The 15,164-nt window shown below is 47.7% G+C and overlaps 1 protein-coding gene across 2 annotated transcripts in view; it reads right to left on the reverse strand.

The window, feature by feature from the left end:
- Positions 1–8,093: 8,093 nt before the first annotated feature.
- Positions 8,094–15,164, reverse strand: part of FLRT1 (fibronectin leucine rich transmembrane protein 1) — a 30,977-nt gene continuing 23,906 nt past the window's right edge. For both annotated transcript variants that reach the window (XM_015416816.1, XM_015416815.1), the window contains exons 2-3: positions 12,342–12,691; positions 8,094–10,000 (exon numbers count right to left, since the gene is read on the reverse strand). In XM_015416816.1, the coding sequence (XP_015272302.1) occupies positions 8,306–10,000; positions 12,342–12,647 (2,001 nt within the window). In that variant the 5' untranslated portion in view covers positions 12,648–12,691 and the 3' untranslated portion in view covers positions 8,094–8,305. The remainder of the gene's footprint in view (positions 10,001–12,341; positions 12,692–15,164) is intronic.

Below are 15,164 nucleotides of genomic sequence, written 5' to 3' on the forward strand. Positions count from 1 at the left end.
CGTTCTGTGCGCCTTGGTGTTTAGTCATGCCGGTCACATGACCACGGAAACATCTTCGGACAGCGCTGGCTCTTCAGCTTTGAAACAGAGATGAGCACCGCAACCCTAGAGTCGGATTCGACTGGCTTTCGAGCAAGGGGACCTTTACCTTTGCCTATGCTAGTGGCTCACCATATCCTGTGACAGCAAATTCCGGATTTATTATACATTGTGTGGATTTTTTGGTCTGTCCTGAATCGGCTGCCATCAGTTTGATTGGGTGCTGTTGACTTTCTAGGCTTACATCCCACCACTCCACAAAGTCTGAAGCCTGCCTCTCCCCTAAGCCTCCCTTCTCCGCTTGAAGCAGCGCTTCCACCAGAGAAACAGCCACTTGAGCTGGAGGAATTCTTCAAACTGTGCTAAGAGGAGGAGCCCTAGTATCTGGGGAGAAGCAGGAGAAAAAACCCCTCCGAGCATTTTCTCCACAACAAATATAATGCCGCTCGCCGCCTTCCTCCCTAACTTGCACAAGAGTTTGCCTGTCTAGGTGCTAATGATTCTTCTGTTCCTCTCCTCCCCAGCAAGTAAATTGGTTAGACTTAGACACAAGGCAACTTTGGGATAATTGTCTATGCCATCAAAACAACATCCACATTGGAAACTGAACCTGGTGCATTTATCACAGTGTCCATAATTTCTAATGCTCTGAAGTGTTGGAGGGAAGGGGGAGTACTGTTGGCATGTGCTTAGCACTGCTGAGTTTTGACCTTTCTGTTGCATTGCCCAGGCCCCAAACAGACACTTGAGGCTAAATCGGGATGGACAGGAAGTGGCACAGGGATGCAAGTGCTCAGGAAAGGCCTAAATAGTGCACAAGAGAGCAGCAATAAGGGTTGGTTAAGCATGGGGAGGCCACACTGTTCGCTTTCAGGGTCAAGGGAGAGCTGCCATCCTCTAAACCTGTACTGGATGTGGGCTTCCATTAGTGATGCCAGAAGCATGGCTGGAACTCCTGGGAAAGTTTTGGGGCAGGGCATGGGGGGAAAGGATTTGCATGGCGGTCACTTCCGGATGAATCCAGAAGGGATATCGGCCATGCTCCAGGATTTCACCCAATCTCTGTGGTACAAAATGACAGAGACTGGGAAAATCCCTCGAGCATTGCCAGCTTGACTTCTGGGTTCCAGCCAGAGGTGATGTCAATGCATTGTCCATGCCCTTCCCCCTGTCGGGGACCGGGGAGCATCATGGGGAGCTTGCCCGCTGCTGGTGGGCAAATGGCAAGCCCAGCTTTACCCCCCGTTGTCCGTTGCTGGAGCTCGGGGCTTAGTAACCAATACTTAGCATTTGCGTAGCATTTTCAGTATTAGAAGAAGAAGAAGAAGAGATTGGATTTATCCCCCGCCCTTCACTCGGAGTCTCAGAGCGGCTTACAAACTCCTTTCCCTTCCCCTCCCCACAGCAGACACCCTGTGAGGTGGGTGGGGCTGAGAGAGCTCTTGACACAAACTGCTCTTTTTCAAGGACAGCTGTACCAGGGCTTGTGACTGACCCAAGGTCACATCAGCAGGTGCAAGTGGAGGAGTGGGGAACCAAACCCGGTTCTCCCAGATTAGAGTCCGCACACTTAACCACTACACCACAAACTATTGCCGTGATCTTTACAACTGCCCTATATGGTAGGCTAGCATTGTTACCCCTCGTATTGCGACTTAGTGGGGAGTGGTGCTGCAGTTGTGAGAGCTGACTGCCTACGTTTTCGGCAGAGGTGGAACAGAGACCACTTGGATTACAGGGTGTTCTCTTAGCTTCCCTGCTGCACAAGCTGAGCAGGGGCATAACTTGAAGTGGAGCTGGCAAACAATACCGGTAGGGGTATACCAGGCCTGGCTATCCCGGTGGCTTCATACAGCCTTCTACTCCGTGAGGCTGATGCTTTACACCCTCCTTCCTTCCTTCCTTCCTGCCTTCCTTCCTTCCTTCCTTCCTTCCTTCCTTCCTTCCTTCGCCTGAAGTGTGCTCTAAGTATGCGCAGTTTCAGGTATCTTATTATGGTGGCCCATAAGAACCCTGTTTGGAGCATGTCCTTGAAATCTGAGTCCCGCTACCCTTGCATGTTCAGCCGCTGAGCCTTGTTGCTAAAGCGTAAGAAGGCGGCGGCGGCGGGGAGGGGGAATCTCAGACGCAATCTTCTGTCCCCATTTTCTACAAGTGCCTTTTTAAAACACCAGCCAGCAACCCTCCTTCTCCTAAGCAATGAAAACTTTGCAAGCTGAGCCGCAAATGGCTTGTTACCGTAAGCTCTGTGTGCGTGCCGGCGACGGTGTACACCGAGCAACACTCGAATCACCTGAATTAATGAGCAAGCAGGCGGAAGACAGGGTAGGGTTTTTCTCCCCCCCCCCGTGCCTTTTTGCATCGTGCTAAACACATCCTCCCCGAGATCCTGCTCACATTAGCTGTGTTTGTTAAGCACTGTATATAGAGCTAAACACTTAATAAAATTACACTTTGTGGGAGGCGAGACTGACGCGTCGGGTCCAAGGCCCGGATTGTGCAAAGTGATGTTTAGCGTACAAATATAAGCCAGCCTGGAGCGCTCTCTCTCTCTCTCTTTTTGGGGTTGTTGTGTTTTTCCTTGTTGATGGTGTTTAATAGTAAGGAAATAAGCCACCCACCCGCCGTTCCTTTCCAAAATGACTTCTGTGGATGACTTGTTTCTTTCTTCCCCCCACTGGTTATTTCGGTGCACTGCTAATGAGCTGCATAAATTTGCATACAGAGAACTGAAGGTTGGGGTATATAATAGACAGGCATGCTTGATAGAGAACGTCTGTGATACAGAAGTGGAGCTATGGGCGCCTGTCTCTTTAAGAGGCATGGGACCCTTGAGACATTCCCAGAATATTGCTTCGCCCTCCTGCTGCCTTGGCTTGGCCCCTTAAATCCTACAGCTCCATCAGACCTGCTATGGTATCATTTCCAAGCAATTAATGCGGTTTTTGCTCTTCCTCAAATTCCTTTTTATTCCCTTATTTTCCACCCGGCCCCAGTTTCCTTTTGATCAATTGGGCACTTGTCCACCTGTGTTTGTTTGACTTGTGCAGGAATTGACACAGGCACGGGGAAGAGGTGGGACTGCTGGCCGAGTAGGTTTACTTGCCAGCAAGTGCTCCACTTTTCCCTTTCAAGTGGAATGCTAAGGGAGACGGTGTTCCTCGCGGTTAAAGGGTTGGCAGGCGAACACCTGGAAAGTCTGATAGTCTTTTTAAAGCACGTACAGTATATGGGTGATGGTTTTGCATTTGCTATGTCTCCCACCTGATCCTTCCACTTGATCTCCTGCCTTGCCCACTGTCACAAGAGAGCCTTGAATATTGCCCTGCAGCAGGTTAGGAGGGTGAATGGAAAGACTGGGCAGGAAGGCACACTAGTTGCACCCTCTCCTTCTGCCCCCTCGAGGGTGGTGCTAGATTAGCCAGGCTGCAAACATCCTGCAGTGGAAGCACTTCACAACATGCCTTCCCTACTTGTGTCCCACGAAGCTAAACATCCCCTACAAACTGGTGTCTCCTGTTCTTAGTGGCTGCCAGGACCCACAAGAGGCGGGCTGGCAGGTTGGCTGCATTCGATATTGGTGAGCTGTGTTCAGTTTAGTGGGTCACAAATTGCACCTAATCCAGGTTGGAGCCTGGCTTGTCTACTCTAAGGGCTACACGAGCTCTCGTGTGGATAGTATGAGTAAGTGCTTGCCCTTTACCGAGCAAGGTGTAAGCTTAAAAATCCCAGTCCTCCTGGGCCACAGAGTGTGTTCCTAGCATTCCCTTTAAGATTAAAACTAGAGTGGCACAGAATTTAATAACCGAATGCCGCCAGGGACTGTTACTCTCAGTAGAAACCAACCAAGGGCATAACTCTATCCTTGCCTCTCTGTGGAGCAAACTCTGGATGCTCAGCATTGACTCAGCAGAGTAGAAACCAGTTCAGTGTAATACTGGAAGTTTCAAGGAGGATCGCATTATGATTGCACGTTCCCCCTTGCACGAAAGCAGGCAAGCAATGCCGCCGTAGGATTAAAAAAAATCCAAGAACTCTGCAAATTCAGATGCTGTAGAGAAGGTTGAATATGGAGTGGTAGGGGATACAGAAAAGGGGGTGGGAAAGAAATCTAGAGTTACTGTTATTTGGGAACAGCCAGAAAGTAGGCCTGCCAAGTACGGGCATTTTTTTGGGGGGGGGGGACAGCTAGTTCTGCTATAATTCAGGGATGCATTGCCTACCGGGCAATTGATAGATGCGGAATCATTATTGTGCCATCATTGTGGCGGTTGGCCTGGCTTTTAAAAGCTTCTTGCTTATTCTGTTTTCTGCCCTCCCTCCTTCTACTGTCACTTTGTTTTGTCACCAGCAGCTTAAAAAGCATTTTTCCTGAATGCTTATTATTGTCGCTATTAAGGAACACAAGCCTGTCAGAGAGCCCCGGTGGCGAGGAGAGGCCTCCTAGGAAAAGATGCATCTAATGGCGTGTTTATTGCCCGCTCTCCAGTTAGCCCGCTAATCCCATTTATTGCCATTCCTGGAAATTAAGGGGTTGAAACGTTGCATTTTTGTACCCATGAGAAGGCGAACCAGAGGAAATAAAGAAAAGAGAGAGAGACACTGTATGTTGAATGACACGTAAAGTGACTGCTAATAAGCTTCCTCTGGGGATTCGTTTGCTTTTGGAGAAGACGTGGGTCTTGGGAGGGGTTGACGGTGCAGGGGGGCAGGGCTTCTGGGTGATACTTTGCGTTCTGGGAAAAGCTTCCTGGTTGCCCCTAAAGGACTTGAAAAAGATTTTTTAAAAATGGGGTTTTCCCCCAGGCTACTTTTAGCCCATTAGGAAAAGAGAAGCCCCTCCTCTTTCCTCCCACTTGACAGGTCACCCTACCTGGCTGTCCCCCCCCCCCCCCCCCCCCCCCGAGGCCAGTTTGCAGGCTGAATTTGTAAACGTGAATCTGGTCAGCTTGAGTCCTCAGAATGTATTTTATCAGAGTGTGAAATCTGGTCTGATTTGAGAGACACCTATTGGTCCTCCCTCTAAATAAGTTGTGTGAATTTCTCATCTTAAAAAAAAATTATCCTGTTTTTTCTTATACAGGAGGACTGGAAAACTACTTCAGCAGTCGCTAAATATTTAGCTGCGGTGATTTCCAGGACTTTTTTTTCCCTGGGGGATCACACCAGAATGGAGTTCCGGAACCTCTTCGACAAAATTCTTTTAAAAATGTTTAAAAGTTCATGAGTTTTCAAGTATACAGATTGAAAACTTAATTTCCTTTTTTACACTTTCGGCACCTCTTTTTCTTTAAAAAACAAACAAACAAAAACAACCCTGCCCAGACACAATATAATCTAGGGTAAATTTTGACAGGCCAAACAGTATGCCGGCAAAAATATGATGCAAGAGCCCAATTCAGTCAACAATTCACAATTCTCAAAGGAATGCTCAGGGTGCAAAAAAAAAAAATCTAAAATGCAGATACTTTTCTATGAAGATTTCTCTCTGTAGCTGGCCACTGTGTACAAGCACACACATGTACACAGAATGAGCAACTCCTGCCAATAAGTACAAACAGTTCAGTGTTCATGATGCAATCACATACTTTGATGCAATCAAATCAGGACTGTTGTGCTGCCTTTGTTTGGAGAGGTCATAAGTTGTACCCACTAATCCCAGAGTCTTTCATTGGCTCCCTTTCGAGGAATGAGTTTATTTAACTGGGTGGGGTTCCTGCATGCTACTGCCCTTTGATGTAAAATTATACCTAATTATGCCCAGCCTGATCCTGTGTTGTACAGATTTTTTAAAAAGAAATATTTTTGTATTAATGCTGTGAGAACAGGCGTGATTGCTAGTAGGAAGAAAGATGGGTCTGCAGTGGGGGGATCTGTTTCCTGAATTTTATGGTGAGTTTGGAAACCACGGGGGACTGCCGGCTGTGTTGAACCAATGTCTACCTAGCCCAGCTTTCCATTTCTAGTGGCAGCCAAGCAAGAAGTTCTTGAGTGCATGGAAATAATGGCCCTTCTCCTGTGTTTTCCCCCTCTCCATCCTCTGGTTACACAGAAGTGAACTTCCTCTGCACATGGAGGTTCCAGTTAGATATTAGCCACAGTGGACTTATCCTCCATCAGTTCTGTGTTTTTGTTCCTCCTTTCCCAAGGGAAATCCAGGAATCCTTCAGTTTTCCCCACTACATTCATTATCCTAAACTTCTTGTAGATCTCTTCAATCCATTTGAGGGTACAGGAGACAACCGAGAAAACCCATGACTTTTCAAGCTCCTTCACACCAACTCAGACCAATGGTCCATCATACTGTCAACCACTCTCAACTTTAGGGTTTCTCTAGCTGAGTTCCTTCCCAGCCCTTTCCTCCTGCAAATTCTTTACTGGCAGTGCTGTGGATCGGACCAGAATCTTCCCACGTATAGTCGTGTGCGCATTACCCCTCAATTCCCAGCCCATTTTTCATAGGTCCTCAAATATCTAACCAGCTAAGATAAAGCCCAATTTGTGCCCAGGATCTTGGTTGTGACCGTCAACAATATGAGAGCCCTCCACCACCTGTTCATTCTGATCTCCTGGCACTTCCAACACAACCTTTTAAGGGATTTCATCACTACAGCTGCTCAAGTACTCGAGATCATATAGAGTTTGTATGGCCAAGTGGAGGAAACTGATTTTCCCGGTATTATTCTCAGCCCTGAATCCTTCAGATCACTCTACAAGGAACCTAACTTACTTGGAAAGCCATTCAAATGCCAGGACTCGCCTGCACAGGCTGTGACCCACCAAGGTGACCACGAGGCCACCAGCAGAACACAGCAGCTTAATCTGCCGTGTGCTTTTCATCTATCCTCGGGAGGCCAAAGAACAAGAGGGCTGCGAACCGCCTGGCAGGTGACATGCCACGGACAGTTTGTTTGGATTGGTGGTTCACAAGCTGTGAAGTCCAGCCTAGGAAGAAACATTCAGAACATCTCTAAATAACATATCAAAAGACTGTAGCTCTGGGGGATTTGCCCATAAGTCTGGCACTCATTTGGACATGCAAACTCATCCCATGAGGAGAAGGGGCAAACATTGTACACAGAGGCATTAGCAGTAGACCAAATAAAACCCTTGACCATCTTGGCTGATGGCCCGCCCTGCCCTCTTTGGACTGCCTCGAGCCAAAATTTGCTTCTCTCTCCTTCCCTAATATCTCAAAACAATTCACGCTCGATGTGAACCTGAGGTTTGTTTAGGACTCCATGACTCCCACCTTGGAAGGAACCTTTTGCTGGTTGGAAGACACCGCACAATCCACTTCCGCTTCAGTTTTTGTTTTGTTTTTTTGTTGTTTGTTTTTTTGCTAAAAAGACAAAAGAGCTACATGTTGAATTATTCCTACGAAGAGAACAATGTCGAATGATTGTCCCAAGGGATAGATGTGCGAGGAGGTAACAGAACGGATATTCTTACGATCAAGTTTGTGCAAAGCAGAAGAGCAAAGCTGAAGGATCCTTCCGCTGCAACAGAGGGAAAGGGGTCAAAGGTAGGGGAGGAAGGAGTTTGTTTCCACTAACTCCTTGAAAACCTTCCAAAGGTGGACTTCCCCCTCCCTTTTATCTTTGTAACTTCCATGATAAACTTGGAACCTGTAAAGAAAGCAGAATTATGGGAACCAAAAGGAGGCCTCGGAGCCATGACTGCCCTTCTCCAAAGATTCACAGTTTCTCCCCCTGTACAGTCAACAGTTTAGCCATTAGGAAAGACATATTGATGTTTGTTTTTTATAATCTAACCCCTGAACAAAATAGAAGATTTATACAGGAAGAAAGATAAAACAGGTAGCATTTTTGTTTTTGTTTTTCTGCTTAGCTTTCTCTTTTCTTTTCCAGGTCTTCCCCCTGCCTCCCTCCACTCTTAGGAAAACAAACCCAATGTTCCTTGGTGGTCTGAGTTGGTTTTCTTCCCCCTCCCCTCCTTAAATCTGGTATATTAAATATAAATTATGTCTCTTTCCCCTCCATGTCTACTTTTTTAAAACTTTTGTATTTTTTTTCTACAAAATAGGCAATTTTTTTTTTTTTTTGTAAAATTTCCTTCCCCTCCCCTCCCTTTTGTTCCACCTGGTTCTGCTTGGAAAATAATTTGCATTTGTTTGCTTGTTTGTTTTTTGCGTTGCAATTTTTTTCCGTCTTGGCAAAAAACCTGGGGTGTGTGATGAGGAGGGGGCAAAAACGGGGAAGAGTTTGGGTGGGGGGGATGTTTGTGGGAGGGAGGAAATTCGGCATCATGTATATGAGTAGTCTATATCTGGAATTCCGCCGTCTCTATACCCACGAGTTGTGCCATAGCCGATGGTGTGGGTACTTTTGTAAAGACTGGTTCCATTGGAAGGGAATATGGTATGGATGACGTATTCCTCCTTTGCCCGGTGAGGATTTATTGGTAACATCTGCAAACCAGGACCTCTGATCTCCAGGATGGAGTTATCCTTCTTGGTGCCTGACTCCATGTAGTCGTCTTTCTTCCGACTGCCTCTGCTACAGGCCCGGTCTCGCGTCAGCAGCTCTCCCGTCCGGTGGACATACCAGCAAATGGCAGCCAAGACCAGAAAGAGGAAGACCAAGGCCACAGCCCCGCCGATGATCCCCGCCAGCGGCAGCCCAGCCATCGGGTCCACGTTTTGCTCATGATTGAGGGTGGTGGTAGGGCTGTACATGTCTGCCGTCTCGGCCTTGGCACACACTGGGGTCTCGTCGGGCACGTAGGTGCTGCCAGTCTCCATAGTGACCATGCAGATGATGTAGGTGGACTTGGGCTCCAAGGCTGTCAGCAAATACTCGGTCTTGTCGCCTTGCACCAAAGTTTCTGTGATGGAGCCCACAGCCGGACTGTGTCCCAGGCGCAACCAGCTGAGGCGGAATGAGGCCGCCGGGAACATCGCCTTCCAGCTGATGCGGATGCTGTCGGCAGTCAACGGCTTGACGTTCAGAACCAGCGCTTTGGCCCCAGCTCCCGTAGCCATTGGGTAGTCAATGTTGGAGTCTGGCAATTGGATGCCCGGCCGCCTGGCCCTGAGGGTGAAAAGGGAGCCCTGTGGGGTTGTGACGGCAGCATTGCTGGCAGTTGTCTTGGCCACTGCCGGACCCAAATTGCTCTGCGGGCCTGCCTCGAAGCACTCATCCATTTCATTAGTTATGTCCTTGATGGCCATGCCTCTGACTTTATCGGGGCCCTGGCACATCAGCCCCCTCACATTCACCACAGCAGCACGGGCTTTGACCCAGTCCCGCAACCACATGAGGTTACAGCCACAGTACCAGGGGTTGTTCCTCAGCAGGAGCTGAGAGAGGCTGTCGAGGTCGTCAAAGAGACCTTTGGGTAGCGTGGTAAGGTTGTTGTTGGACAGGTCCAGCCTCTCCAACTCCCTCATCTTAGAAAGGGTGTTGTAGGGGATGTGGCTGATAGCATTGTCTTGGAGGTACAGCTTCTGCAAATGGGCGCTGGGCAGGTTGAGAGGCGGGGCGGCCAGGGAATTGCGTACCAGCGAGAGCTCGCTGAGGTTCTGCAGGCGGCTGAAGGTGTCATCAGCAATGCGCTGGTTGGCCAAGAGGTTGCCATCCAGCACCAGTCGTCGCAGGCTGTTGAGCCCCTTGAACGCATGGAGGGGGATGGTGGAGATGCGGTTGTCGTCCAGGCGCAGTTCCTCCAGGGTGCGCGGCAGGCCAGATGGGATGCTGCTGAGGTGGTTGCGCGAGAGGAAGAGCAGCTTGAGGCGCGTGCTGTCGGCGAAGGCGTCGTCTTCGATGCTGACGGTGGAAACAGAGTTGTCATCCAGGTGCAGCTTCTCCAGTAGAGGGATGCGGGCTAAGGAGTCCCGAGCGATGGTGCGGACATTGTTGTCCTGGAGGTGAAGTTCCTTCAGGGAACGAGGCAGGTTGATGGGGAATTCATCTAGGTCATTTTCGTAGAGGTATATGACCTGATGGGAATGGAACGAAGAGGAGATTCAACAAGACAGAAGTGGAGGAGAGACTGGAAATTGCACATAACTCAAAATCAGATGAACGCACATGAAGCTACCGCATACTGAATCAGACCATTTGTCCATCAAAGTCAATATCATCTACTCATACTGAGGTCTTTCACATTACCTACTGCCTGATCCATTTAACTGGAGATGTCGAGGGTTGAACCTGGGACCTTCTGCATACCAAGCATGTGTTCTACCACTGAGCCATGGCCCCTCCCCAACCCAATTGAGTTAAATCGCCAAAACAATTCATTTTTAGTTCTAGTTTATTAATACTAGAATATTTTGCTCATCACATCTGAAGTCATAAACCTTATCTCTGGAAAAGGGGCCCAATTTATTATGTTACTATTCTTTTGAGAACTTAATGTTAAAGAACAAAGATCCAAGTTTCAAAAGATACTTTTTGTGAAAAGATCAGATCGTTACTAAAAGTTCAAGCATGACAAGCCTACCCTGAAATCCACTCCAAAGCTGAAATGTCACAGGGGCCCTAAAGCTTCAATATGATATTTTGATTTCCAGAATGGAATGTATGGCGGTAGAGATGTAAGCGGTGTCGTCGTTTCTCTAGTGGTTGCTGCCCTCAGTTGAATTAGTTTTGTTAAGCATTTTTTATATATGTATTATCATATTCTTATTGTAAGCTGTCCCAATTTTAAGTAGTTTAGGGGGGTGGGTTGTTGCCGTCAAGTCACAGCTGAGTTATGGCGACCCCGTAGGGTTTCCAAGGCAAAAGACGTTTAGAGGTGGTCTGCCATTGCCTGCCCCCACGTCATGCCGCTGGTTTTCCTTGGAGGTCTCCCATCTAAATACTAGCCAGGGCTGACCCTGCTTAGCTTCCAAGATGTGATGAGATTGGGTTAGTCTCAGCTATCCAGATCAGGTTAGGGTATAGGTTTTGGACCTCAATAAATGCATACACTCAGGACTTTTTAAAGAGGTGCATGGAACTCTCAAGCGGGAAATGAAATTTTCAATCTGTGTACTGAAAACTCATGAACTTTTAAACAGTTTTAAAAGAACTTTGTTGAAGAGGTTGCGGAACTCCGTTCCGCCATTCCTCCAGAAGGCCCTGGATATACCGAAGTCAGGTATCTAAAGGCCAAGTAACTGCATTAACCAAGCATTGCATGAAGCTCCCTTATACCAATTCAAATTTTGGATTGTCTGCATAGCCTCTTATTGTTTACTCTGGTTAGTACCAGCTGTTTGAGACCTAAGGCTATCTTTCTAAGACTTCCTACCTGAGGTCCTTTTAACTGGAGGTTTCAGGGATTGAACCTAGGGCCTTAAGCACGTCCTGCCCCACCCCCTTCCCTGTTTTTTAACATTTTGAACTCAACACGAGTTGTCTTGGCAGGTTTGGGCATGTCAGACTAGTCTTGCAAGCATTCCAGTGACTCTCAACATCTGGAAGGAATCTTCAAAATAAGAAAACACAGGTTGTCAAATTAATCCTCTGAACGCTCACTTAAAGTGTTTAGAATAAGGCACTGGGAGTATTCATAGGACTGTGGTTCAGACCCCCCAAATAATCAAAAAACATCTTGTATTCAAACATGGAAAGTGTCAATCATCCCAAGTTTCATAAATAATTATTTCAACTTTTAAATGAATAATAATAATAAGAAGAAGAGATTGGATTTATACTCCGCCCTTCACTACCCAAAGGAGTCTCGGAGCGGCTTACAAACTCCTTTCCCTTCCCCTCCCCACAACAGACACCCTGTGAGGTAGGTGGGGCTGAGAGAGCTCTTGACAGAAACTGGCCTTTTTCAAGGACAGCTGTGCCAGAGCTTGCGACTGACCCAAGGTCACATCAGCAGGTGCAAGTGGAGGAGTGGGGAATCAAACCCGGTTCTCCCAGATTAGAGTCCGCGCACTTAACCACTACACCAAACATGAAGCTTCGATATATCGTATCAGACCCTTGGTCCATCAAGGTCAGTATTGTCTACTCAGACTAGCAGTGGCTCTCCAGGGTCTCAGGCAGAGGTCTTTCATGCCATCTGCTACCTGATCTTTTTAAAATGGAGATGCCAGGGTTTGAATGTGGGACCTTCTGTATTCAGAGCAGATGCTCTACCGCTGAGCCACAGCCTCTCCCCCAAAGTTTTAAAATTTGGGCCTTCTCCCCAAATGGCTTTTTGGGGACTGAGAACACTCTTATTCTGTGCAACTCTTACATCTTGGAAGGGGAGGGGGAAATGGCCAGGCTACAACCCAGGTTAACTAATCAACAAAGATCAAGAAGGCCTCTTTCAAGCGAGGCCAGTGGTTCTACAACCTGAACATTGAGTTTGTTCTTCAGGTTAGGGGGGATGCCGGCGTTGTTGATCTGATTGTTCTGCAGGTACAGGGTGGTGGCATCATCCGGGATGTCAGGCGGGATAGAAGTCAAGCCCCGGTCATTGCAGTAGATGAAGCCGTTGTCACAGCGGCAGACCGATGGGCAGGTGGTGCTGTCAATCACCTCGCTCAGGAAGGCAACCAGGCCATAGCAGAGGAAGAGCCAATCTCGCAAGTCCATGGCCGCCGCTGTGGTCACCACAGTAGCCGTCACCACGGCAGCTGTCGGGGAGGCGGTCGCCATGGTGCTTGGGCTGTGAAGCTGACCCTGAATTTAGCTCTTGCAACCTGTAAAAGAGAGAGCGAGAGATTTGTAAAAATCTAGATGCTATTTCCTGTCCTATTCCAAAGGCTCAGGATAAGGCGCATGACAGGTTCTCCTCCTCTCAATACTTCCGCCATGCAGGTAAGACTGAGGGGCGGTTGCATCTCTAAGACTACCAAGTCGGAATTCAATTCAAACCAGGGCTTAATTGCAGAACCTTTACAAACCCAGTGCCTCTCTGCATGTTCTGGATGCTTTTCCCACAAGGCAACAGTATAACTGCAAAACTCTGCTTGTGTTATTCTGTACAGAAACTAAACACTGGTATTGCTCCCCCATTTCAAGCCACAGGTGGACTGCTTCTTTGAATCTCTTCCCCCTTCGAACACACTTCAAAAACCTTAAAGAGCGACAAAAGCTGAAATGTTACAGTTAAGGAAAGGTTATTTCTGCATGTTTGGATGGATTAGCTCTTAGATCCAAAATCTGGTATTCTGCTAGCCATCTAGATCCGCTTAGAGGAAAGGCTCCTCTGGCATATAGGGGTTTGGTATATGCTAATGACCAGTATGCACATGGTGAGACGACAGATACAATTGGGGAGGGGAGGGGCGCATGTCAGCCATCTTGGCCTCTTGTTTCATCTTGTTAGGAAGCACCAAACTTGATAACTAAGTGCCTGAGAGGCTTCAAGGCCTTTTAAAACAACAGCTTTAATTAGTGTGAAAGCATCGATCGTATTTTTAATTGGATCTTAATCAGAGCTCTTCGCCTCTCCGCTCCCCTCACCCTACCCAGAATGGAATCTGGTGCCCCGGCTGTCTTGAAAGCAAATGGCGTGCATGTCTGAAAGTCACAAAAGTTGGAAAGGGAACTAATGGAGTCATCCAGACTGACCTCCAGGACTTTCCCACATTCTCTCCCGTTCAAGCATGCAAAAAAGCACAGCCATATCTTGGCCCGTGACTGGATTACTCTTTTTCAAAAATTAGACTAGAACGAAGAATTGTCTACTCTGCCGCTGCTTTGTACCCCTTCCATTCAGAATCAGACCCAATGGCCGGGCACTGCTGCAAATGGAAGGTTTTGGCAGCACTTAAAAACAGGAAGCACCCTTGGAGTGAACTGATACAGGGAGGCAGCTACTTATTTATTAAAACAATTTCTTATCCCGCCTTTCTTGCTGTATATAGCTAACATAGGCAGATTCACTATACTTGGCTCCTTCCACATTGCCATTTAATATTACTAAATTTCATTCGTCTGCTGATAAAAAGTTATTCCCGTTTTATTAATCAAGAGGATTTTTGTTCTCTTTTTCCCATTACAGAGGTCCACATTGTGATTATCACAACTGCCTCTTAGAGTACAGTCGCCAATGCAGGCATTACAGTCTCCTAAGAAGAAGAAGAAGAGATTGGATTTATACCCCGCCCTTCACTTGGAGACTCAGAGTGGCTTACAAACTCCTTTCCCTTCCCCTCCCCACAACAGACACCCTGTGAGGTGGGTGGGGCTGAGAGAGCTCTGACACAAACTGCTCTTTTTCAAGGACAGCTGTGCCAGAGCTTGTGACTGACCCAAGGTCACATCAGCAGGTGCAAGTGGAGGAGTGGGGAATCAAACCCGGTTCTCCCAGATTAGAGTCCGCACACTTAACCACTACACCAAACTGGCTACACCAAACACTAATCTTTGCCTTGGAGTATTTAGCTTTAAGTTACCTGGCGGGGAAGACACCTTGATCGTGCTGTATATAGGAGTTCTGAACTGGACTTCGTGGTGGAAAGTGTTGTCAAGTCACAGCTGACTTATGGTTACTCCACAGGGTTTTCAAGGAAAGAGACATTCAGAGGTGGTCTGCCATTGCCTGCCTCCGCATCATGACCCTGGTATTCCTTGGAAGTCTCCCATCCAAATACTAGCCAGGGCCGACCCTGCTTAGCTTCTGAGATCTGATGAGATCAGGCTAGCCTGGGCTATCCAGGCCAGGGCTGGACTTAGTTAACCAAAAGTGGCAGACGAAGCATTAAAAGAACCAGAAACATCATTTTCTCCCAGCAGTCAGTATCTTACTCATCCGGCATAGTCTGGCTTCAAGTTCCATCAAAGGCAGTCTAAGTTTCAAAGAACTGAGGCTTCTTCCAAGAAGCCAAATGAATGTGTCTAAGACAGAACTATATAGCAGCCTGACTAGCCTGATCTTATCCGATCTCAGAAGCTAAGCAGGGTCGGACACAGTTGGTTTTTGGATGGGAGACCGCTGAGGAAGTCCAGGGTCACTGCACAGAGGCAGGCAATGGCAAACCACCTCTGTCTGCCTCTTGCCTTGAAAGCCCTGCGGTCCTGGGGTTACCATGAGCTGATTGCAACTTGATGGCACACGATTATTATTACAAGCAAGGGCTCTGAGACCAGGAGAATTTACAGAATCTTGTAGTCCTCTTCCCCCCCCCTCCATCAAAAGCAAATTTATCAGTCTTGTATTTATGGGTA

Source organism: Gekko japonicus, unplaced genomic scaffold (assembly GCF_001447785.1).
Source record: "Gekko japonicus isolate JY-2015 unplaced genomic scaffold, Gekko_japonicus_V1.1 scaffold248, whole genome shotgun sequence".
Classification (NCBI taxonomy): Eukaryota; Metazoa; Chordata; class Lepidosauria; order Squamata; family Gekkonidae; genus Gekko; species Gekko japonicus.